The sequence below is a fragment of the Durotheca rogersii genome, assembly GCF_024521655.1.
Source record: "Durotheca rogersii strain YMJ 92031201 chromosome Unknown GGS23scaffold_34, whole genome shotgun sequence".
In the NCBI taxonomy this organism is placed as follows: domain Eukaryota; kingdom Fungi; phylum Ascomycota; class Sordariomycetes; order Xylariales; family Xylariaceae; genus Durotheca; species Durotheca rogersii.
The window spans coordinates 39,719-64,079 of record NW_026251265.1 but is presented as its reverse complement, the minus strand read 5'-3'; the positions used below and the strand labels follow the sequence as shown (position 1 = coordinate 64,079).

At 51.5% G+C, this 24,361-nt stretch overlaps 4 protein-coding genes across 4 annotated transcripts; 1 reads left to right on the top strand and 3 right to left on the bottom strand.

Annotated features, from left to right (window-relative positions):
* Positions 1 to 854: 854 nt before the first annotated feature.
* Positions 855 to 3,426, top strand: GGS23DRAFT_586286 (nagb/rpia/CoA transferase-like protein). Its single transcript, XM_051517424.1, has 4 exons — positions 855 to 996; positions 1,089 to 1,729; positions 1,777 to 2,617; positions 2,697 to 3,426. Exons 2-4 carry the CDS (start codon positions 1,296 to 1,298, stop codon positions 3,072 to 3,074), a joined length of 1,653 nt encoding a protein of 550 aa, XP_051367956.1. The 5' UTR covers positions 855 to 996; positions 1,089 to 1,295; the 3' UTR covers positions 3,075 to 3,426.
* Positions 3,395 to 6,516, bottom strand: GGS23DRAFT_586284 (elastinolytic metallo proteinase Mep). Its single transcript, XM_051517423.1, has 7 exons — positions 5,733 to 6,516; positions 5,282 to 5,673; positions 5,088 to 5,212; positions 4,596 to 5,021; positions 4,063 to 4,480; positions 3,892 to 3,981; positions 3,395 to 3,791 (listed from the first exon to the last, which is right to left on the bottom strand). The coding sequence occupies exons 1-7, from the start codon at positions 6,084 to 6,086 to the stop codon at positions 3,695 to 3,697; spliced, it is 1,902 nt and encodes a 633-aa protein (XP_051367955.1). The 5' UTR covers positions 6,087 to 6,516; the 3' UTR covers positions 3,395 to 3,694.
* A 1,922-nt stretch (positions 6,517 to 8,438) lies between these two features.
* On the bottom strand, positions 8,439 to 22,361 carry GGS23DRAFT_326435 (uncharacterized protein). Its single transcript, XM_051512924.1, has 5 exons — positions 22,106 to 22,361; positions 17,394 to 22,037; positions 17,263 to 17,333; positions 9,024 to 17,208; positions 8,439 to 8,956 (listed from the first exon to the last, which is right to left on the bottom strand). The coding sequence occupies exons 2-5, from the start codon at positions 21,996 to 21,998 to the stop codon at positions 8,819 to 8,821; spliced, it is 12,999 nt and encodes a 4,332-aa protein (XP_051367954.1). The 5' UTR covers positions 21,999 to 22,037; positions 22,106 to 22,361; the 3' UTR covers positions 8,439 to 8,818.
* Positions 22,362 to 22,363: 2 nt separating this feature from the next.
* Positions 22,364 to 24,128, bottom strand: GGS23DRAFT_326377 (uncharacterized protein). Its single transcript, XM_051512923.1, has 3 exons — positions 24,116 to 24,128; positions 22,715 to 23,988; positions 22,364 to 22,658 (listed from the first exon to the last, which is right to left on the bottom strand). Coding segments are annotated over exons 2-3 (996 nt in total). The 5' UTR covers positions 23,710 to 23,988; positions 24,116 to 24,128; the 3' UTR covers positions 22,364 to 22,657.
* Positions 24,129 to 24,361: the final 233 nt, after the last annotated feature.

The window sequence follows — 24,361 nt, the reverse complement described above, 5'->3', positions numbered from 1 at the left end:
TTATTCATTCTATTTATCTTATTCATTCTATTTATCTTATTCATTCTATTTATTCTATTCATCCTATTCATCCCATTTATCCTATTTATCTTTATCGTATTTATCGTATTTATTATATTTATTATATTTATTATATTTATTATATTTATTATATTTATTATATTTATTATATTTATTATATTTATTATATTTATTATATTTATTATATTTATTATATTTATTATATTTATTATATTTATTATATTTATTATATTTATTATATTTATTATATTTATTATATTTATTATATTTATTATATAATATAAAGCGTTAATATATATAAACATAAACGTTTAAATAGATTATTATATATTATATAGATTATTTTATTATTAGGTTTTATTTAATATTAAGATTTTAATTTATAAGTTTAAACTAATTATATTAAAACGGATATTTAATCTAAGAGGTTAAATTAATTAATTAATATATATTTCATAAGTAAGTATAACGTATAACGTAAATTATTAATATATATTATAAAGCGTTATTATAAGTAACGTATAAGTATATAGGTACGAATGCTATAAACGTAGGCGTGCGGGTACGTAGGTACGAACGTTCTAGACGTAGGCGTACGGATACGTAGGTACGTTCCAGACGTAGGCGTGCGGGTACGTAGGTACGAACATTCTAGACGTAGGCGTATGGCTTCGTATGGCTTTGTAGAGCGGCTTACGTAATTATAACCGTTTCGCCATTTTCATGGACCAATCACCTTCGTAAGACTCTGGCCTATTTCGGACTGTGGCGTAGGTTTGATCTTAGTATATTAGATTGTTCTACTAGAGTACCTACCTCGATACCCCGAACCTTAGGTACCTTAGGTACTTCTAAGGTAGGAGGTGGGTAGGTACCTAGGTAGGTACCTGGGTAGGAGATCAGTAGGTTACTGAATGAAGGATAGGTTCGATTCCTAACAGCGCTACTTGGTAGCCTTCGTTGTTTAGCTCATCTGTAGGTACCTATCTGGTTCAAGGCCTTCGTTTCGCGCGTGGTCGTTCGCTAGCCGCATATCTACCTCCTAACCTCCTCGCGCCTCGGGTTAGGTCCATGCAAAAACTACCTACCTACCTACGCCGTCGTCTGCGTCACGGTGATTTATCGACAACCGAGAAACACATGATAGTGTCGCCATCCGCGATGGTCCGAACGTGCCACGACCCGGTGATCCCTGCCCGCCCGAGTTCATATGCCTCCGCATAAGCTACCCCAAGTTAACCCTAGTCCTTCCCGACTGCCGCCGCCGTATTAGCATGTCTCACGGTCGCCTCTTCTTCGCCGACCTACCGCTCGCCACCCTCTTCCCACGACGACTTTCAGGGCCCGCTGCGCGACAATTGTTTGGCGGTTGTAGGCTTCGTCTCAAAAGCACTGCCATGAGCCCCAGGTATGCTCCGAGTCGCGAGGGGGGGGTCAGGAAGCAATCTGTGGCCGGGTCCTTCCTCTTTAAGCTTCCCAACGGCGATGGGAAAGACGCTCAAGTCGCTCTGTTCAGGCGCAGCGCCAGAGTTAGCACCTATCAGCACAGATTGGCGCCCATATCCGGTAGCATCGAGGCGGATGACGTCAGCCCTCTCGCGACGGCGTTGCGGGAGATTAATGAGGAGACGAGCCTCACTCTCTCCTCCATCGAACTACTCTGCGTCGGCAAACCCTACACATTTACCGACGACGACATTTATCGCGAGTGGACCATCAACCCATTTGCCTTCCGCCTCAAGGACAAAGCCGAAGGGGGAAGGGAGAGCAGGGAATCGTCATCGACTGGGAGCACGAAGACTTTGAGTGGTTCAACCCCTTGGATGTGAATGAGTCTGAAGGGTTCGGCGGCGTTCCTAAGCTTGTAAACAGCCTACGAAGAGTGTGGCCAGAGTACGACCTGGGCCCACAAGCGGGCAAGGTTTTAACCTCCGGATTGCGACAGCTAAGAGATGATCACGAGAATGGGGCGAGGCAGCTTGCTAACATGGCAGTATCGACACTGTTGAACGTGATCGCCTCGATGGATCAGCGTGCGATCGACGATTCTTGGTGGGGCGACGTCCGAATGGCGGCCTGGCATATCTGCCAGACACGTGAAAGCATGGGGTCTGCTATCACGAGTGCTGTTGTTAGGGCGCTTGACCTGATCCAGACTATATTGCTTTCAGAAATACCACGGGGAGAGGTAGTCCCACGTGTAGTCGAAGCATTGAAAGCACAACTAGGTCAACGCCGCTCTACGACCGACCGGATTCGGGCCGTCTTTGTGGATTATCTTCGACACAATGTCATTCAGACAGATAAGCCGCAGAAGCGAATCTCGGTCCTCACCCTGTCGTCAAGCTCTACAATATCGGACTGCCTCTTAGGGGCATCTGCAGACCTGGGGGTCCCCCTCGACCTCCGTATCCTGGAGTCTCGGCCTCTCTGCGAAGGCGTAACACTGGCCTCAAGGCTCCTTGCGCCGGACAATGCGTCGGTTGACTTCACGGTGACACTCTACTCGGACGCCTCTGCCGCCCTTGCTGCTAACGATGTCGATGCTGTTGTTCTTGGCGCCGACCGCATAAGCTCGGCGGGGGACGTGAGCAACGTGAGTCAACTCCCCTTTAGAAAACCTCTTTCGGCTACGTCTACGGGATTGTCGCGTAACTACTGACACCGGGTCTTAGAAAATTGGATCATTACCTGCTATCCTGAGCCAGAGATATTCTGCTCCCGATGCTAAAGTAATCATACTTAGCGAAACCGATAAGATAGCCCGCCCGGGGTTGGCGGAGGAGCACCCAGTGGAGGAGAATAGCCCTATGGAGCTGATGCGGGCTTGGAATGGCAATGTGAAAGGGGCCCAAGTCATTGAAGATGCTTTGCGTACGACGGACGAGAGTTCGCCAAACAAAGTCCGTGTGAGGAATGCTTATTTCGAATGGATCCCTGCTCGGTACGTCCACGCATACGTCACCGACGAGGGCCTTTGGTCGGTAGAAAATATCGCCAAAAGGTCGAAGTGGATTGGGGAGGAGACGGACAGGTTCTTCAAGGACCTTTGATTTATTATCATTAGAGGGCGTAGCCCTGAAAATCCGTAAATAACGCCTCGCATAAGCCCCCTCTCACTGCTTATGAGAAAGAACTAGATGATATTCTATTTTAACCGTTCTTTTCCTACTACGAGAAACCCACCAACACTCTGAAATATTATTCTCCAGAGTTGATCGCTCATGTTACTTACATCCGCGCCTTTCCTCTATACCTATATACACAGTCTTCCTCCAGATTAGGACGAGGGAATGGGCACCCGCATCTGAGAGTATTTGCGTATCATAGGCAGCGCATCGAGAAAGGGCCTACGAGTCACCTTGCTGAACACTTAGCAGATAACCTGTTGAGCATAACTGTCTGATCACGTTGTCATGAGAAATGTTACGCGCGCAAGCTCATGCCTATGAGTATGCCTATGTGAAAGCCCTTTTGCCAAAAATGGTGCCGATATGCAGCCTCATGCTCATCTTTACAAGGGAACTTTTCCGTAACCAACAACCTAGCTCCGCCGCTCCCCCGAAAACCTTTACTGCAACAACTCCATTCAATTGCTTAGAACGACGCCTATTAAGTGCCTAAGTGCCTAGCCTATACATGCTACAGTATATGTATTATGCGATTCGGTTGCTTAACAAACGCCAGCCGGGATCGTATTGCTTCCAGTGCGTCCCCGGCTCGCGTACACAGCACCTTGACCGAGACCTCGCTTGGCGAAAGCCGTCCAGCTAAACGCACCCCCAGTGTCAGCCGCCAGCCGTCTTGAACATGCGTGCTGTACAGAGGGAGAGGGAAAAGGGAAAGGGAGCAGTCTCGTTTGTTACTTACAGTTCGCAGGCGTTGACACCGCCGGTCAGCGCCTTGTCGGCATCGAGGATGGCGTCGCGCCCCTGGACGAAGTTGGGGTTGCAAGGTTGGCTAAGAGCGGGAAAAGAAAGTGTTAGCATTCATAAGCTCCTGGGACCTTTCGATTCAGCTTTCGCTTTGGGAAGCACGTACATAGCCATGGCGTCGACGACAAGCTTCAGCGTCAGATACTTGCCGTCGGTCGGAACACCGTTCTCGTCGAACACGGGCTTCGGGCCGTCATTCTTGCCGTACTTATCGATGAGGTTCCATAGGACCTCGTACAGGATGGTGGCCCACACCTCGCCGATGTCGTGCACCTCGTTGTACGTGTTGAGCGTTATGTACTGGTACGGGTTGGTCTGGAGGCTCGTCGAATACAGGTACGTGCGGATGCCTGCCGGGTTGTTGTACACCCAGGCGCCGAGGCTGTAGTCGCTCGCCCGCGTGTCACCAGGCTTTAGGCGGATCGCCGTGGCGAAGAAGTCGCCCCAGCCTTCGCCCATACCGCCCGACTCGAGCCCGTTCAGGCAGTTCGAGTTGGCCGGGCCACCGGTAAGGCGGTTGGAAACTAGTTTTGTACGAGCGTCAGTTCGGCTGCGGCCTCGAATTATTGCGTGCCACGCCTGGAAGGCGAGAAATGACAGTTGGGAGAGGAGGGCTGAAATGCGCAAGAGAAAACTCACGTCCGTGGCTATATTCGTGGATGATCACTCCGGCCTCAAAGGTGCAGTCCCGGTAGGGGGTCGATCGGGTCCATATGTACATCCTCATTCGGCCGTTCGAGCCGTCAGGCGGCGTGGCAAAGTTCGCGTTGTTGGTACCTGAGCCATCCTGCGCATTGAGGATCACGAAGTCGTTGCCAACGCCACCCTGTCCGTTGTTGTTGAACTCGAAATTGCCAGCCACCTCGGTGAACCCGAGATCGTACAAAAGGTCGTGGTAGACGTTCGACGTGTAAAAGAGCTGGGCAACGGAAGCATCCGCATAGGTGGAGGGCGGCGTCAACGTAGCGCCATAGTTGTACTCGAACTTGAGAGACGGGCTGTCCGGGCGGTAGTTGTTGAGGTACGTGGATCCTCCGCTGGGATTAGTCTGCGCGATAGCGTTGTCTGGAGAAATGCAACCGTTTAGCACGAAATTTCTGTGATAGAGAAGGGGATGGGACGCCGACTTACTCCCGCGCGTGGTGGTGTAGTTAGTTGTCCCATCAGATAACCAGGTGAACTCGGATGCCGTCAGATCCCACGGATCCTCCACAATGACACGATCGCCCTCCTCGGGGTCATTGGTTCCCCAGGGGCTATTTTGTTCGGGTTAGATGTTGGAGTGACGGGAGGCGGATGGAAAGCCCGGGGGCGGGTTTACTTACTAGACGAGGTAACTTGCCTCGGCAACGTAGTCAACGACAGCGTGAATTTCTTCATTGGTGCTAGCATCAACATACGACAGGAGCCAGTTGTCGAGGATGTCCGTCTCTACCCTCCATGTCAGAGCTAGGCTGCCGTCGGGCTTAGCGAAGTAGACCAGGCGAGCTTCCGGATCCTTCTGGGCCCCGGAAGTTCCCTTGAGCACATAGTTCTCGGTTCCCTCAGCGGCTTCAGCGGTTGCCTCGCCGCTAACCGGCAGCTCAAGTAGCTTCGTCGCCCCCGAGAGCGCCTGGGCAGGGTCTGAAAAGTCACGCTTCCCCAGCGGGTTCTCAGCGGGGATTGCGCCTGTAAAGAACGAGTTGCCGTAGGAGAAAACACTCCCATCGCGACCGATCTATCGAGCCTTCAGTATTAAGTCATCGAAACTTGAGGGATTGGGTTGTTGATACTTACGTTCACATTAAAGTCCGCGTTGTCGATGTCTAGGCCGTGTGCCGTCTGTTTGAAGTTGACGTGCGCCAGGCCATTGTTACCGACGTAGTGGTCGTTGACCAGGCGGAATGTGGCCCCCGGAGCGACGCTCTTGACGAGCTCAGTTGCGGTGTCGACATATGACTTGCGTTTGAGGAGGCGCAGAGTTTTATCAGAACTCGTGGCATCCCGGTTGACGTACTCGGCGGTTTCCTTTACACGGAACGCGTTAAGGTCCACCGTACGGCGTCGCAATCCCGCCTTGTAGGAGTTGGTCGGGTGGGTGTGAGCAGGGAGCGATGCCCCGAGCAGGCCAAGCAAGAATACGGACCGCATTTTGAGGACGAGGGAATCCGATTAGCTTGTCTGAGGATTGTCTAGCTTTCTGGGGATCAAGCTGATATCCCGGGGATGCTGTGACCTGCTTTTCACTCTATGGTAACCGCCCGACGTCGAGCCTTATATAGGACTATCTGAATCTCGTACTGCGAACTTCACCCTCAAGGAGCTTCCTCTTTCGAGCATATTCGTGATCGTTGAGAGACATGGTTTCATTGGTAGATAAGTCTGGGGTTGAATATGCCTGAGCCTCCGATGACTGCAGTCGCGTGCTACCATTCGAGTCTTTTCCTCTCAAGTCTCTAGCTTGAGTAGACCTTCGGTGATAAAGGGGGAGCTTCCTCAAATGAAAGCTATGTGTAATAGCTATCCCCTGTCCGATACGAGTTCACGAAGGGAAAGTAGTTATCGGGTGCTACGGCATGCGGCACGTCTTGACAGGGGCCGACGACATGCAGAGCAAGCTTCTGAAAACAGTAGGCATACCTTAAGTATGCCAAGATTCCGAGTGCAGTAGGGGACGGGGCAGTACCGCCCCAGGGCAGCGCGTATCCGGTCAAGTTTTACAACGTGGAGAATATGCCAGATAGAGCTAGCTAGGGCTTGTCATCTATTAGCAAAGCTCAACGTTCGTTGACCCTCCGTTACGCCGTAACGGAAATGTCAGAGCCTAGGTCGCTATATCAATGTCGAATTTCCTTTATACACTCCCCTCGCTTGGCTTGATATTCGTAATCAGAATCGCTGGAGCAAGTAGTAAACCGCAGACAGCTCTTGCTTGCTGGTCTACCTAATAGACTATCCGTGGGTCGCGGCCGGCGCCAGAGTGGGCGTACTCAGGACATGGGGCGAGCATTCGGCTTCCGTTTTGAGATTGCCCGCGATAGTGACCGTAATCTTACCGGACCTCTTGACCATCGCACATTCTTGTCACGGTCTAGTTCGATTGTCTCGGTCTGTTATGATGGTCGGTCTTGGCGCGTCGGCTGACCTCCATCGCGCTTATGTCGCAATCCACACACACTCGGCAGAAGAACTGCATAGGGAGCGATAAGAATGCCCAGCTCGGCATATGTAATCTAGTTGGGTTAGCCTTGAACCCAGGGCTATCGTATGCCCAGGCACGTATCCATGTAGGCGGTAAGAAGCTCCGAGCGTAATATCGCTCTACTGCTTCGTTGGGGCGCGTAGAATCCTGGGAACGGCCGTTGCCGGCCTGGCGCGCTTAAGTGTAAGGGTCAGGATTAATCATCACCGGGCACTCCAGGGTGTGATCAACCGACCTGTCCTGTTTTAGAGACCTTCCTAGAGGAGCAGGACGACCGAGGAACACGCTGCATTGCTAAAGGGTGAATAATACACGAAACACTCTGCCCACCTATACCTGGACAGACGGTTCTAGGTTCGAGTGTCTTAGACGCCTAGCTAGATACTGGGTTTAAGCTTGGTTTATTCGTCGGCCCCATGGGGTTTCTGATCACCTGGTCGTCTATATTCGAACGGTGCAGCGTCCGTGTGTATAGCCGAGCGAAGCAAAAGAGGATATATATGCCAGAAAGAGATTAGTTGGTGGGTACTGATACCTACTCTTCTGGGCCGAATACCGTATTCCCGAAGACGTTCAGCTTGATATAGGTACCTAGGTGAGCATTGCTGAACGGCGTGTGCCTGGGATAATTAGATCCACTTACAATGGGATTATGTGAGGAAGTACCTGATTGTGCCTGAGGAGCGGCACCATCAAAGTGGGCGACGGTGGACAGCAATAATATCCAACCGGAAAACAGCCCCTTCGAGTCGTCAGGGGGTACGAGTAGGGATGGCTTCATATTGCAACTGCTGATAGGTATAGGGGCCACTACCAGCCGCCATGCAAAGGGTTACCGAGGCGTAATATTCACCTGCCTATTATCTCTACGTATTCGCCATGTTGATGAGTAGGTACTAAACATGTTGAATTAATTAATTTACGTATGGGGCCTACGAGGTATGAAGGAAGCGTAAAGGCCAATGGTTGCTTGGTAATGAGCATTCCTATAGGCATAAGTGTCCTCCACGATCGGGCGGCGACGCATCCCCCACCAGTCGCACCCCGTTTCCAGGGCATGGGGTTCGCACCTTAGATCTCATCCTTTCGACATCTTATCCTTTCGACTTGTGGGTGATAACGGTGTTGCGATTATGCTGGTTGGGGTCATCCTCTCCACCACTCACACTCTATCTAGCGTGTCGGAACGAGCAGGTGGATAACGCGTTGTCTTTTAATAACTATGATGTACTCTACGAACCACTCTACTGGGCATATTCCTCGTTCATAATTGGCATCTAGATGACGACGGGCCGACATTATTCAAGTTGCATTACTGATATTGAAGTCGATACAGTATCACTAGATGCGTTCTATCTATAGAACTTTATACGTATCGTTTCCGCTAATCGCTAGGGGACATATGCATCTTTATTCGCAGTACGCTTATATATACCGCGGCCTACCAAAAGTAGAAGAGAGAGGGCGATGATCAAGTCATCCACCTCCTAGGATGCTTCCACCAACGGCAAGCCAGCTGAGCAAGCGCACCCAAACTAGACAACTGAGACCTGCCTGATGCGTCGGCTGCGGGAAGCAATGCCACCAGCCTAGTTAAGACCATTCGACCCCAGGAGTAACGCCGTCTAATAAGCGAACAGACGCTGCTAGAAAATAAGGCGGATCTGGCTGATCGTAATGCTTATTGGGCAGCCTCTAAGGCGGCGGCGAGATTTTCGACGACATCCCGAATTTGCGACTTCGAGAAATGTGGAGAGGGGCCAAAGGCGCCGATGTCCACGGTATTCCCGCGAACCTGCACCTCGATATCTAAGGTATGCTGTTGGAGAAACACAAATTAGATGCCTGATGTTGATAAGTATTCATGCCGATTGAGCCAAACTTACTATATACGCTTGCTTCACTTTATTCTGGGAGACGAAGTCTGCGTTTGGCTGTGCGAGATGCTGCGGCAGAGTAGTGCTCTCGGGCCCAGTGGACTCGAGCATGTTCGGACCGAGACTCGCGCGAGGGGTGCTTAGATCTTGAGGAGCCAGGAAATTAACAATAGTTTCTACCTGTATTCCGGTCCAATCGAAAATCTCCCACAGGTATACGCTAGCATGGTCGAAACTACTGATTTCGACGAGGTCCTTCTGAATCTCGATAGCTAGCGTAGCTAATGGCCGATCTAGCGGTCTTCTAACCACGAGAGGGACGATGTTAAGGGTCGGAAGAGGTGCTTCTTCAAGCCCGATGACATTGGATCGGTTTGCGAGATAGACGCCGAAAACAACATCCGCACGATCATGACAGGCATCGTCCCGGCGTAGTGACTCTGCATAGACCCGGGCGTACGCCGCAAAGAACAGGGCTTGAAGCGTAGTTCCGTGGGTTGAACTTATGTTCTTAAGGCTCGAGATGTTGCTAAAAGCCTTTCTCTTGAGGTAGCTATGTTGCGCGATTATTTCGGGGTTCGGTGTAGATTCTGTTTGAGGGGGTGGGCGTATCGTGATTATCTTTTGTAGATATGAGGTCCAAAACTGCTGTCGCCGCTGACGGACATAGGGAGAAGCGTGTTTCAAGACAAATTCGTACCACGTAGACGTTCTGAGACCTATGGGGGGTGTGGGCGTGCCGTCGCAAAGCTCCATGAAACGGTTTAGCATGACTGGTAGGCTGACGCCGTCATATAGAGCGTGGTGAAGGTATAGTTGCATGCACGTTTCTTCTGCCTCAATCTCCACTTGAATTGAAGCAAACGGGGTGGAAACCTGACGAACAGATTTTCCTTCATCGTGGAGAAACTCCTTCGTGGCATAGATTGTCTTGGGCTTCGCGACAATTTGGGCGAAGGGAACATTTACGGATCCCGTGGAGGCGAAGTACGTCCTAAGAATCGGATTTTCATCAACTAGCCTCGACCATGCGCTCGCAATCTTTTCGCTGCTCATGGCCCTAGGTAACCGGTAGTAAAACCTAGAGAAGAAAAGTAGACCGTCCGTATTCTGCCAGGCACTGAGCATATACACTTGCATTGGCAGAGCTGGTAGAACGATTTCTACCTCTGCCTCGCCCACACCGGCAATTTGACATAGCTTAGCGTGATCAATGCCGGGGAGAAAATGAAATGGCATGTCTGGAGGGGCGATGTCTTTACTTGGTCGATGGAAAATGTCTCGTATCGACCCCGCCTTTAGTAGGTCTCTGACTGAGACCTCGAAGCCTCGTTTTCGTAGCATGGAAGATGCCTTGATGGCACTGATGGAATCAAGACCGAGGTGGTAGATGGTGGAGTCGGGGTCGATAGAGTGCGCATCTACCCCCGATAATTCAGACAGGACCTCTATCACGGGCGACCCTGTGATGGGAGACTGTGCCTGCGGCGGAGAGAATGACGTCTTCATTCGGCCATCAGATTTATTGCTGATCAACTCGAACGGCCCCAGGCCGCAGACGGTGACCTTGTCTGACAGGGGATCGAATTCAAGGATATCCGCACCATGGCTGCTACCAAAATACCGCAAAACCTCATCGATGTCGGCTAATATTCGACGAGCATCCTGCGCGGAGACATATCGCCCATCACCGGCGATGCGCCACGTAATTGAGCTCTCCGTGATATCCATCTCGACACATATCGGGTATTCCACGGCAGACGACGCGTCAACGGAGTGGAGTATGGAATTATGTGCCATTTCGTCGTCTTTAACGTTCTGCAAGAGAAAAAGGGTGTTGAAAAGCTTGCCACCCTGGAACTGTGCTAGCCTTTGGGCTTTTCGGAGTGGATAGTGCTGGTGCTCTATGATATCCGACATCGTAGCCTGTAGGTAGCTGAAATACTCTGTCGTGTCGCCGTGGAGCACAACCCTAAGGGGAACGGTATTCATGGTTGGGAATAGCAATCCACGAGATTCATCGGTGTCTCTACCCGATAGGACTACCCCAAAGACAACGTCCAGGCATCTCGACAGTGAAGCGAGCACAGGCGCCCAGCATCCCTGCGCTAGAACCTGGGGGGTGATGCGGTACTTCCGGCATAACGCTTTCATCTCCTCCCGACTTAATACCGACACCAATTCTGCTCGGTGAATGACTTCTTCATTTTCTGATAGATTCACATCCGGGTCCAGTATGGTAGAGCGGGCGTCGGTTAGAAAGTCGGCCCAAAACCTCTCGCCGATGGTTGCCGTATTCAAGAGTACACGGGAAAGGAACGTCTCGTATTCGCTCCGTGCGTGATAATGGCCCTCATACGCTGCGTTTACGTCCTTGTGGAGTAAGTCGAGTGACCATCCGTCGTAGAGAGCGTGGGCAATTGAAAGGACGAGATAGCGGTTCTCGGGCGTCGTCGCGAAAGTGAGTTGGAACAAATCAGCCATCCCGTTCTTTGCCAGTGCACGATTTCGGGCATGGTCGATGACCGTCGCGACCTGATCCAGGCTGGGTAGTTCCACGGCTGGGTTAAACGTAAGAGGTTCATCTCGCACGATTTGACAGAACGCGGCCCCGATTTGCGGGCTGTGGATCTCAGCGAAAGTTGTCCGTAGGATCGGTGAGTTGGCGTATACGGTTTTCCAGGCCAACTGTAGTCGATCGACATCGACGTCGGGAGAAATTTCCAGCACATCATGGTTAAAGTATCGACGGAAGCCCGATAGTAGCATTTCCGCGACCATAGATTCCTGCAATGGGGTTGGTGGCAGGACGGTTGTAACTTGGGCAAGCTCCATTCCATCCTGTTTTAGAGCATCTCTCAATAGCACATTTGAAACTTCAAGGCCAGTGGCTCCAACGGCGTTTCTGGGGCTAGATGTATGCACTCGTTCGTTCGACAAGAGAACGCTCTTGATAGTAGGGGCCTTTAATAATTCCCCGATCGTGATATGTAACCCAAGCCTTTTCAGCCTGGCTACAAGCTTGATGAGATCGATGCTATCCAAACCAAGCTCAAGGAAGTTTGACGTTCCAGAAATGTCTCCGTCTGGCAACCCGGCTAGGGAAGCAACTTCGCGTTGAATTTCCCGGCCATGCTTCGTCTTAACAAGCTCATAGGTGCTAACACCTTCAGCACGCGTGAAGTCATGTGACTCCTGTCTCGCGGGTGTAGGGGCGCCACTTTGAATGCGCTCTTTCGGAAGCGAGGTAGTATTGTTTGAACAGGCTAGTGCTATGAGAAGCCTAGCGAATTCGTCTAGGAGTATGTTGGTGATGGGAGAACCGTTTTGACGAGATAAAGCGTTGATCTTGAGGGACTTGTCTCGCAACAGAGTGACCTCAAGTGCGAATGGGTAGTCTGCAACCCCGATAGATTGTATGGAGGACCAGAAAGGATTTGTATCTCCTACAGCGAGCGGATCTTCCCGTTCGAAAACGAAGAGGCTATCAAACAAAGGCTGTCCTTTTGAGCACCATTTCTGTATATCACGAAGTGGCGTGTGAACAAATTCCAGCACCGAGGCATTATGCTCCTGGACTTCCGCGATTAGCGAGCTCCAGGTTTTATGTCGAGAGATCTCTACACGGAAAGGCAACGTGTTGAAGATGGGACCAATCGAATTTTCGACGCCGTCAAGAGCCAAAGACCTCCCAGAAAAAATGATACCGATGGTTGGCACAAATCCGAAGTGTTGATGCAGCGTGACCATCCACACGGCTTGAAGCAATGCCTGATGTGTCACCTGGAGGGCGACGCGCCGCGTTTCCAAGCCCTCGATCTGAAGGACTCGGGATACGGTGGTCTCGGATACCCCCGACTGACCGGCGGGGATTGGTAGTGGTTGAAACTTCCACCCTTTAAATCTTCTCTCCCAGAACGGCCTGGATCCGCCGTACCTCAAGAGTGGTCCGTGAGGAAGTACTTCAATAAACGCAGGACCGGACGGTGGTAGTTCGTGGCGGTATTTCGAATTCACGGTCCGAAGAAGGAGCTCAAAGCTGCGACCATCATAAACGGCATGGAAAAGCCGGATGAGAAGAACGTGCTTTTCACCGTACTCAACATGGTCAATCTCCATGGGGTAGCGCAATGTCTCCCGGTTGGAGAGGATCCAACGTTCACGGCGATCAGAAGCGAAAGTATCAATTTCATCGCCCTTTTGACCCATTTCAAACCAGCGTAGGGACTTCTGTTTAAAGGCAACCTGGATATGCCCGTCGGACGTCGGGAGAAACGCCGTCCTCAAGAGGGCGAATTGTGCGAATATACTATCCCAGCATTCCTTTAGACGGGTTACGGACACCCATGTGTTTAAGTCAACCTGGAACTGATTAAAATAGGCGGTCAGGGTCCCGGAGGCCGTGGATCTAGTGATCATCCCCTCCTGGAGCGGCGTACAGGGAGCGATGTATTCTACATCGTCCTTATCAATACCCAGTGTAATACAAGCCATGCTGATGTGTCTATGATAGATGGCACGGATGGACTGTTGGGCCTGGAGGACATGGCGAATGGTTGTGAAAGTGCCCCCTTGTTGAAGAGCGCGAGACAGGCTGCTTATCTGAGGGTGACGTAAAATGACTGAAGGACTGGCAGAAGGGAAGCTTTGCGACCGAAGGATTAAGGCTAGTCGCGCTACGTTGATAGAATCGATTCCGAGTTCGAAGATTGACGACGATGGAGTCACGTCGACATCAGGGATCTGCGTGACGGTTGATATGGCGGTGGATATAAACTGCTCCGCCTCGCTCAGCGCTCTATCGATCCCAGCTGAACCCGCTGTAAATTCCCGCAAACGTTGATGAGAAAGGTCCGCGAAAAGCTGTTTTAACAGCTTAACGTCTGCTTTGTTATTCGTTGATAGAGGGATGAATGATACGCATAGAACATAGGTAGGAACCATGTATCCGGGCAGACGCGCCTTGCAAGCTTTTAGCGCTGCCTGGCACAGTTCCGTTTCGAGGCATATTCTTAGGTCTGTAGATGGGCTCGTAATTGGGGCAATAAAGGATACGAGAAGATCCCTATCCTGCCCTGTGCGCCTGACAACTGAAGTTACTACGTCAGCTAATTGATGTGGGAGACTAGTCTTGATCGCGTGGTTTATCTCGCCAATTTCCAGCCTCTGGCCCCGGAGCTTTACTTGGTCATCTATGCGCCCTAGGAAATCGAATGAATTATCATAAAGGATGCGGACAAAGTCACCAGTGCGGTAGATTCGTTCGTCATGCTGCCTAAGGGTGGGAAAACGTTCCTCGGTGAGCCGTTTTCTATTGAGGTACCCTTTGCCGACGAGTCTTCCCGACACGCATAATTCGCCGACGCCACCTCTGAGGACAGGGGCTTCTGTGCCGGGTTGTAAAACATAGGTACCGACGTTTGGGAACTGAGTTCCGATATTAGACGATCTCCCGTTGTGTGGTACTCTTTGAAGCATTGTAACTCCAATGGTCGCTTCTGTAGGGCCGTAGGCATTGTATATTACTTCTTTTGGCCCCCAGATCTGTAAGATCTCTTCTCGTAGTTGCTCTCCACCGGTGATGAAAACACCTTTGCAGAGGCTCGGCACTTCGTCGGGATGGATAAGTCTTGCTAGACTCGGCGTCAGGTCAACGTGGGTAATGTCTAACTTTGATATTGTCGCAGTTATATCACTAAGTATGAGGTCCTTAGGCGCCGAGACCACGGTGATGCCGACGAACCAGCTCCAATACTGTTCAAGAACTGATACGTCGAAGTGAAACGAGGCGAATTGCAACCATCTGGAGTGGCTGTCCCAGTGTCCGGAAAAGAGCTGCCGAAACGCAAGCATCGATTGGACGGCGTTATCGTGACTGATTAGACACCCTTTCGGGGTTCCAGTGGTACCACTTGTATATAGACAATAGCATGTATCTGACGGAGATATAGAGGGCCGTGTCGAGAATGGTGCAGAGGAATCTAAGAGATTTCTTTCATCGACCACGTGCATTGGGATTGTGGAATTGAGGATTAAACTACTGTCTTCGGTGAGTAGGCAAGCAGCTGTCGAATCGCTCAGGATGAATTCTAGTCTTGATACAGGGGCCCCGGGATCGAGTGACAGGAACGCACAACCCGCCTTGAGAACGCCGAGAATCGAAAAGTACGCCTCAGGACACTTGTTAAAACACGTAGCAACAATGTTACCAGGGGGCGTGTTGCTCTCTAGGAGCATATTAGCCACTCTATCCCCCATCTCGTTCAACTCTTGGTAGGTCCAACTTCGTCGACGAACAGTTTCTCCGAGCTCTTCGACGAACTCGAGGGCGGTGGCGGTAGGGGTGCGCTGAGCGGTTTGCTCTACAAGCTGGTGCAATAGCCCCACGGGCGAAGGCAGGTATTCGTGGGTTGCGGGGATGATGGAGAAGAGGTCAGGGATACAATCGGCGAGTTCGTCAACGTGGCCTCGAGGAAATTCCAGCAGGTTCATGAGCACGGCTTCAAATTGGCAAAGCATTATATGTGCTTGCTCTGCAGGAAGAGTATCTGTGTTGTGTGTCATGTTCAACTTGAGCCTGCCCGTGGCTGTCTCGACCACTTCCAGTGCGACTGCGTATTCTACCGATGCCAGCTCACTTATTACCTCCCATGGCATAGGTTCTGTTTCGGGAACGGCGTGGTAAGCCAGTATCGTGTCGAAGATCTGATGGTCTAATCTACCAAACCACCGTTGTATTTGGGGAAGAGGGGTCCCTTCATATTGCCGTAGGCTAGTGTTGTATTGCATCATGTACTTCAATAGCTCCGCGTTGGACTCCAAGTTTTGGGCGATGATGGGAAGGGTTGCGACTGTCGGAAATATTACTCTCCTCTCGTCATCGGTAGTCCGACGGTCAAGAACAATGCCAAATGTAACGGACCTCTCCCCGAGGTACACAGATAATACGCGTGTCCAAGCCGCTTGCAACGCGGCGCGCACCGTCATATCTGCTTCGCTAGCATGACGGCGGATAATCTGTCGGTTGGCGTCGCATAGCCTGGAAGTCGTCAAAACAACGCCGCTTACGACACGGAGGGGCGTCATTGTTGGAAATTTGTTGAAAACGAAGTTCTCGGCCTTTCCTTTCCAGAATGCCTCCGAAGCCGACTGACAATGCGTGGTATCGAGTTGGGCCGACAAGACAGGCAGAACCGGCTGCACTTTCTCTCCAACCGTCCCTGAAAGAGTCTCTGCGAGATCACAGAGTAATCTGTGTAGCGAAACCGCATCATATAAGGCATGGTGAATTCCAAGATGCATTGATCGCTGCCCAAACCCATCATCTAGGAGGAGAACCTGCCAGGGTGGTTGTGAAAGTAATTCCGAAAAAGCCTTGGAAGAGGCGCCTGCACGCCATTCCAAAATATCAAACGAATTGGACTGGCAGATGGATACCGGCGGGGCGAAATCTGCCTCGGGGTAAACTACCATTGCGTACGAGCTGTCTCGGTGATTGACTGTTGCAAATCCGGTGCGGAGTATCTGGTGGCGGGCGGCCAGTTGCCTCCACGCTGTGGCGAGCTTTTCGAGGCTGATTTCGGCATCCAAGGACCAGCTTATGTAGTTGAAGTAGTCCGCTCCTCCTGAGTTGAGGAACCGGGAGATCATGCCCTGCTGTGACGATGTGCAAGGTAATATCGCTTCGTATATCTTTGTTAGTAGGTCCCCGGCGACAGCGTTCCGAAAGCTATCAAAATCGTAGGCCGGTGCCACCTCTCTACCACCTCGAGAGGTCAATTGAGAAGCGATCCCTGCGCAGGTTGGGTTTTGTATCACATCCACCGCGGCAACAGGACAGGATTCTCGGCGAAGGAGAGTGGCGAACTGAACAGCGCCTATGCTGTCCAAGCCGTAACGGTATATCGGTGTGTGGCGCCCAATTCTTTCCTCCGGTACATTCACTAATCGTGATAACACTGAACGAACCTTTCTTTCTGCATCAGTCCACTTCTCGCCAGGCGGTCCTAACGCCGTGTGAGCCGTCTCGCGGATTGTATCGTGTGATACGGACATTTGCACGATCTCCCTTTGCCACTGGGTGGGTAGTTGGGAAGTCGAAATGATGTGAGAAGAAGGGTGGTCCAGGTAAGTGTTGAGAACATGCTGGAAGAGACTCAGAATGAATCCCGAAGTTTGATAGGAGACAATCAATCTGCCGAAGCGTTAGAATGCGGAGGTCTACCTTGTGAATGGCAGAAATACTGACGGGTTGCGGTGTAGTTGTAGCAGGACGGCGTCTTTGTGCTTTAAAGGAGTGATCTCGCACACGAGAGGGACCTAGATACAAATTTAGTTTCTGGCGCCGAGCAAGACTAACACGGCTAAGCAGTCTCTTACATCCATTGCTCCTTGTTCCAGCTCCAGCGTCCAGATGGTCTCGTCTAGAGGCTCCGGTGGCGGCTGAAGGAGGAGGACGGTGTCGAAAAGAGTCGAGAGCTGAAGCGACGACTGTATATGACGAATGCTGGAAAATTGATACGGTATCATCTCAGTGTTCAAATGTTGGAACTTTTTCACAACTTCAAGAAAGAAATTAGCATGGGATAGATTCATTCGAATCGGTACCGTGTTGAAACATGGCGCTATGAGCTTATCGACCTGCTCTAAGGAGATAGAACGCCCGCTCACTACATTCCCAAAGCATACGTCTTTGGTTTGCTGGAAGAGTGATAGGGTTACCGCCCATGCTCCTTGGAAAAGCGGCAATAGTGCTACACCCAGATCCCGCAGTCCTGCTGTTAGAGAAGAAAGCGAGTGGGTAGATAGCTTCGCAGATACCATCCTTGGATTAGTATCGTGGCTATACGATCGTTGCCCGAGGCGAGAAGGAGAGAAAGAACGGAATTGCTCCGCCCAAAAGTCATCCGCACCAGCAACCAAAGGAAGCGATTCTCGGAGAAACGAGTCGAAGGTAGGCATAATTGGCAGCGGCTCGTGACGCACTGCTGCTTCAACCTCTGCTAGTAGACTCCTTGCAGAAACTCCGTCATATATAGCGTGATGGCAGACGAATGACATATACTCGGTAGAACCTCCCAAGGAAAATAAGGCGAGCGAAACTGGGGGCTTGCCGGAATCAACTGGTACCGGAAGGGACATCTTGTGATTGAGGATATGCTCTTGAAAGCTGGCATCGTCTACATCAAATGTTTGCCATAAAGGGAAGTGAGGCTTCTCAAGAACTACCTGAACAAACGGGAATCGAGGGTCTTCGGTCGTCACGAAGCATGTTCGCAGGATCCCGTGGCGTTCAAACATCCTGTCCCAATGCCTTGATATGATAGAGGATGACATTCGCAGTTGAAAAACCATCTGGTTGCAATAAGATGTCTCAACATTGGACGACTGTGGCACCGAAAGCATTGCTTCCTGTAACGGAGTACATGGCAGAACAGTTCCTACGCCCTTCTCCCCCCAGTCTGTGGCAAAGCGCGCGAGTACCGTATCTACAAGTGACGTTGGTAATAAGGTAGCATTGACCTCTGTCACAGGCGGCGCGGCATCACTGTTGATGGCAATGGCTAGCCTTCCGACTGTGGGGTTTTGAAGGATGAGAGATAGGGGTATGCGCTTTCGAAATAGTGCTTGCAATCTCCGCGCAAGGGCCATTGCGGAAACTGAATCTATGCCGAGGGAAGCGAATGAACTCCAGCGGCGAACTACTTTCGTGTCGAGATTGAAAGTCTCCGAAATGGCTTTGGATATCAATATCTCGGACTCGGTCCACTCGAGAGAGTCTTGATCAGCGAGATCTTGCGCCGAGCTACATATGCTTAGCACTTCAGCAGATACCTCAGTAATAGCGCGACGTAATAGGCCATAGTTCACTTTCCCGGACGATGTCATCGGTAGGGAGGATATGGGAAGGATGAAGGATGGCACCATATACGCTGGTAGGGCCGCGTGAAGTGTCTGATGCAGCTCCATAACCGTCTGCCGTGTAGATGTTGTTAGCGGAAGAATACTGAATCTCAGAGACATCTGGGTAAGAGGGACGTAAAATAAGGCAAGTTGCTGAGAGGAAGAGCCCTCAAGAGTTACTAGCAAGCTTGCGCAGGCATTGGCGAAACCGCTCTTTAGCACGGTCGCCTGGATCTCTCCGAGTTCGATCCTCTGCCCGCGGAGCTTCACCTGGGTGTCCATTCTGCCAAGAATAATGAGAGAGCCATCGGGGAGCATGCGACCGACGTCCCCTGATCGGTACAAGCGCCCGTACTCATGATGTTCGAAAAACTTGGCAGCTGTCGCCTCAGGCATTCCAAGATAACCCGCGGCAACCTGGTCGCCCCCAAAACATAGCTCACCGACACAGCCGAGAGGGACTAGCTCCTCGGTACTTGGCGAGAAGACGAAAGCTGAAGTATTCTCGAAAGGCCACCCCAGATATTGGCACGAGTCCTGCCGCGCAACCTTCCTCACTGTACAAATATTTGTCGTTTCGGACGGCCCGTAGCCTACGTTTCGTATGTTAGAATTGCCCTCCGACGAGATCTTTTTATCGCGTTTACCTTGCCACAGCTGATCTGCCCAACGCTCTAGTACTTTATCTGTCATTGGCTCACCCGATGTAACTAAAAATTTGACAGTAGGCACGCGGTCGGGTTCGACGAGGGAAGCCACAGTGACTGTCATGCTCAGGTGAGTAATTTTCATCGTCTGTAGGGCCTTTTCGATATCTTCAAATAGTGTGTCATTCGTGGCAGCGCACAAACACATGCCGTTGCCCCATGAGAAGAATATCTCAAAAACAGATACGTCGAACGCTTGGGAGCAAGCTTGCAACATGCGGTCGGAAGGGTTGTGAGGGTAGATCCGGGACAGGACCTCAATATTGCTGAGTAGATTCGCATTCGTGACAGATACCCCCTTCGGGGTCCCCGTGGTTCCACTCGTGTATATAACGTAGGCAAGGTGTGACGGATCTGCATCGGGCACTTCGACGTCGGAGTCAGGATAGTCGTGGAGAAGCGTGTAGCGTTCGAGGTTGATAACGGCTTCGGAGATTTGTCGCGGCGAGGTATCGTCGACGAGACAGAGTTGGGGTTGCGCCTGCTCGAGAATCAGTAGTATACGCTCGAAGGGTGTGGTGGGAAGGACGGGAAGATACGCACAACCGGCCTTTACTATCCCCAGGATCGTGCAATATAACAGCGGTGACTTTTCCATGACCAATGCGATGACACTGCCAGGGACAGCGCCGGATTCACGTAAGTATCTAGCTATTTGGTTCGCTCTGGCATTCAACTCCCGATACGTCAAGGTACAGCCCTGGGAATTGGCGGCGGTGGTCGATGTGGCGAAACACAAGGCATCGTAAGTTGGGAATCTCGTCACCGTTCTCTCTACTAGTGCGGCTAGACTTGGAAGCACCTCTTGAGGCTTGGGGTTCTGATTGTAATGGGATAAGCTGGCCGTAGGGAAGCAACGCGAGATGCTTTCAAGTTCCTTCTCTCCATTTTGAAAAAAATAATTGACTAGGCATTCTAGATGGCCGAAAAGGGAGTCCACTTGGGACTCCGAAAAAGCGTCCGAATGCCACGTAAGCTGGCACGAGAATCGATCATCGAGAGGTGAAATCTCGACGAGGAGCTTGGCCTCAACCGAGTCCCTATGCCATAGTTCGCGAATTGTGTCGTTGTTTTTCTTCCGACTGTAGAGTGTTTCTTGGTACGCGAATATTAATTCGAAAAGTTTTTGACCGTGAGGAACTCCTGCCACCCGTTTCATGCCGACTAGGGGAAGGGTATCGTGTCTTAGGGCCTCCCGATTATATAGGTGGATACCCTGCAGGAGATCGGCGATGGTCTTGTATTGTTTCAAATTGATTCTGAGGGGAAGAGTTGACATGCAGGGACCCATTATCTTTTCGATCCCTGCTACCGGACGAGTTCGACCAGATGATACGGAGCCGATGAGCGTGTCTTGGACACCGTTGACTGCCCCCCAGAGCCAAACTAGACAGGCTTGGAACACGACTTGAGGGCCGATAGAAGAGCTAAGCGCAAAGTCCCTTGCTTGTCTAGGATTTACCTGAATCTCTCTAGAGATCGACGTAATTTCAGGGTTGAAGACGGCTACTGTTTTAAAATTTGGGAACGGTGCCGGTACCCAATCCTGAAGCTTTTCTGCCCAGAATTCTTTTGCGTCCATTAGTCTGCCCTCCATGGAGGTGGACAGATGCTGTGTTATCTGCCTGAACTGGGGCCTTTCTATCGGCGGCTGGCCGCGTGCGAGTAGAGATAAATCTTCGAGCATGAGATCCATAGTCCATCCGTCATATATAGCGTGGTGAAGCGTTAGCCTGACCGTATGGTGGCTAGGCGAATTGTCGAGTATGATTTCAGCTTTGAACGGATGCCGGAGGAAAACCTCGACATTGACACATTCGAGAGATTGAGTAGCCTGGCTCACGACCTCCATCTGCTCATCTCTAAGCTGTTTCCAAACGACTTGCCGCAAATGATGGCCGACGTAGACAAACCCAGCACGTAAATTTTCGTTGCGTTGAGCGAGAATCGAAAACCACGATACGATAGCGTTGGCGCTTATATGACTCGGGAATAGAAGCTCAACGCGATTAACATACAGTCGAGCGTCTTTATAGGTCTCCGCGACCATTGACTCCTGAAGGGGAGTGCATATCTCTATGCGTTCCGCATCCTCCAGGTGCGGCGGCATGGCATCATCGGGTCTCAGGGGAGTTCGCACACGATCATCCGCGGAAGAGCGGATATGATCCAATGGTTTCACTATATCGCGTCGGCCAACGACTAGGCGGTGTAGCTCTCGGACCGCTGTCGCATCCAGGATCTCGACAGGGCTGACGAAAATTCCGAGCCTTCTAATGAGACATGAATATTCAATGGCGCCTAGGGAGTCCAATCCGAGGGAGGCTAGGTGGGTGGACGGAGCAGCACGTCGTCCGAGGATTGCCTCTGCCATCTCGCAGAGCTGACGCTCTAATTCATCTCTGAATCGCTCCTCGGGGACAATAATGTTAGGAGGCGTATTCTCGTAGGACTCAACCAACGATTTGCTGTCGATCTTACCGGAGGGCAGGCGGGGAAAGTGTCGCATTATCTGAATGTCGGCGGGGATCATGAAGGCTGGCAACCAGGACCTGCATCGGGCAAGGATGGCCTCGCGCTGCCCCGGGGTGAATTCATCTTCGACTGCGGCAAAAGCTACCAAGACATTGGAGATGATTGTGGAAAATGCCCCGTGACACCCTGGTGTCCGAAGGACAGCGTGCTCGACCTCTCCCAGCTCAATTCTTTGACCGTTCAATTTGACCTGGCCGCCGCCGATCCTTCCCATACACTCGATCGTGCCATCCGCCAGAATTCTGGCCTGGTCTCCGGTCCTGTAAACGCGGCCCCAACGCGTGTTTAGGAACACTGCTGATGTTTGCGAAGGCCGGTTGACGTAGCCCGTAGCAATTTGGCTACCGCCGATAGCAAGCTCTCCAACTTGGCCGAGAGGGACGATTCGAAATTCGGACGCGTCGGCGTCTACAACAAATGCTGACACGGTGTCGAGCGGAACCCCGATGTTATATCTGCTCTGACTCTTCGGGAACGCGGGCAGCAGAGTACTAAAGCTCTCCCGGGAAAATGAGTATCAATTCTAGACTGTATGGCCATCAAACAGTGACTCACCAGTGAATGGTAGCTTCGGTAGGGCCATACATTCCCCAAAGCAACCCGCCCTCTGATTCATCACCACCAAATTCGCGGATGACGGGTTCGGTGAGCATCTCGCCAATGGTTAGTAGGAGCCGCAGTCCCGGGGCGTTGCTTCTCGTCCTCAGCAGACTACCCGCAACCGACGGAGTGAGTTCGCATGCGTCTACCCGCATCTCTCTCAAGGTACCAGGAAGGTCCGTCAGCATCTCCGAGCGGTCGCACGACACGAGTGTTCTGCCGCGGAACAAGGGAAAGAAAATCTCAAACACGGCTACATCAAATGTGGGCGCGGCGAACTGAAGGAAGCGTGCAAACGGTGGAATGTGGCGGTCGTGAGCGAGTAAGCTCTGCGTCGCGGCAAGATGAGATATCGCAACACCCTTGGGGGTTCCGGTAGAGCCCGAGGTATACATGACATAGGCGAGATCGTCGGCTCTTGGCACCCTGCAGGGAGCCGCCGTATTCATATTATGGGCCGGAATATCTAGCAGTTGATCAACCGACATGACCCTGTACACGCCATCCTCACTCTCCGGGATCTTGGACATCGACTCAGGGCAGGCGAGCACCAGCCTGGCGCCGACGTCGCGCAAGATGAATTTTATACGTTCCTGGGGAGCGTCGAGATGCAGCGGACAGAACGCCGCTCCGGACTTGAGGATTGCGATCAGTGCGGCGTAGAGCGCGGGAGACTGTGGCATCAGAATCGGGATTACAAGCCGGTCCTTGACGCTACCAGGGCCCAGCGCAGCGGAGATTCGCGCGGCCAAGGCTGTCGAAGCAGCGTGGAGCTCGGGGTAGGAAAGGCTGATGGTTCGGCCGCCGGCGCCGGTAGAGTAGTCGACGGCCGGAGAGCCATCGCTGCTTGACAAAGCTACTAGGTCATGGAGGAGATCTGGCCCCTTAACAAGGCAGGGGGAGGGGTTGAGAATCGAGAGCCCACCCGGATCCATGGCCGCTGACTCCATGTGGACGAATAAGAAGACGATTTATCCGAGAGTGATGACCGTCCGTCAATCCTACTTCGGTACGAGGTGGCGAAATTATGTCGCAAAACACGGGCGCAGCCGGAATCACAGTTCATCATGGGGGTAGACAGCCAATAGCAAAATCCTAAGCTGTTGCTGCCGCTGTCTCTGTTGGCGAGGCTGCTTCCGTAATCGTAGTCTAGCTGGCCGAGACAGGTCGGTTGATGTCGATCTGCTGGGCGTTAGCCATCGGCTCTCAACCGCTAGAGATAGGCGCTACTGAGCGCATCCATGAGCAAGAGGGTCTTGGTCACAAAATTATTGCTTCACGTTTGGGCTTGGGGTTGAACGCCGCCATCATCGCTTTATCTCCGAGGTGATGTTCGGATTGCGCTTCTTTACGTACCTGCTGGCTAATCCAACCCCGACCGTGGTGTGGCTTGTGGCGTCCTCTCTAACTGGGGGCCGCTTTGCGACGCATGCGGGTTTGGCAGGCATCCAAGCCTCTTTTCCGAGGGGCGACGAGGTATGTACCAAGATGTTGCGTTCCAGCACGGGATGTGTCTTCTATATTTCCATGTAATCAAGTCCCGTCTCTGATTGACGGATGAGAATGCCGGTTACACAAATGAACAGCTGAACGGCTGGATGG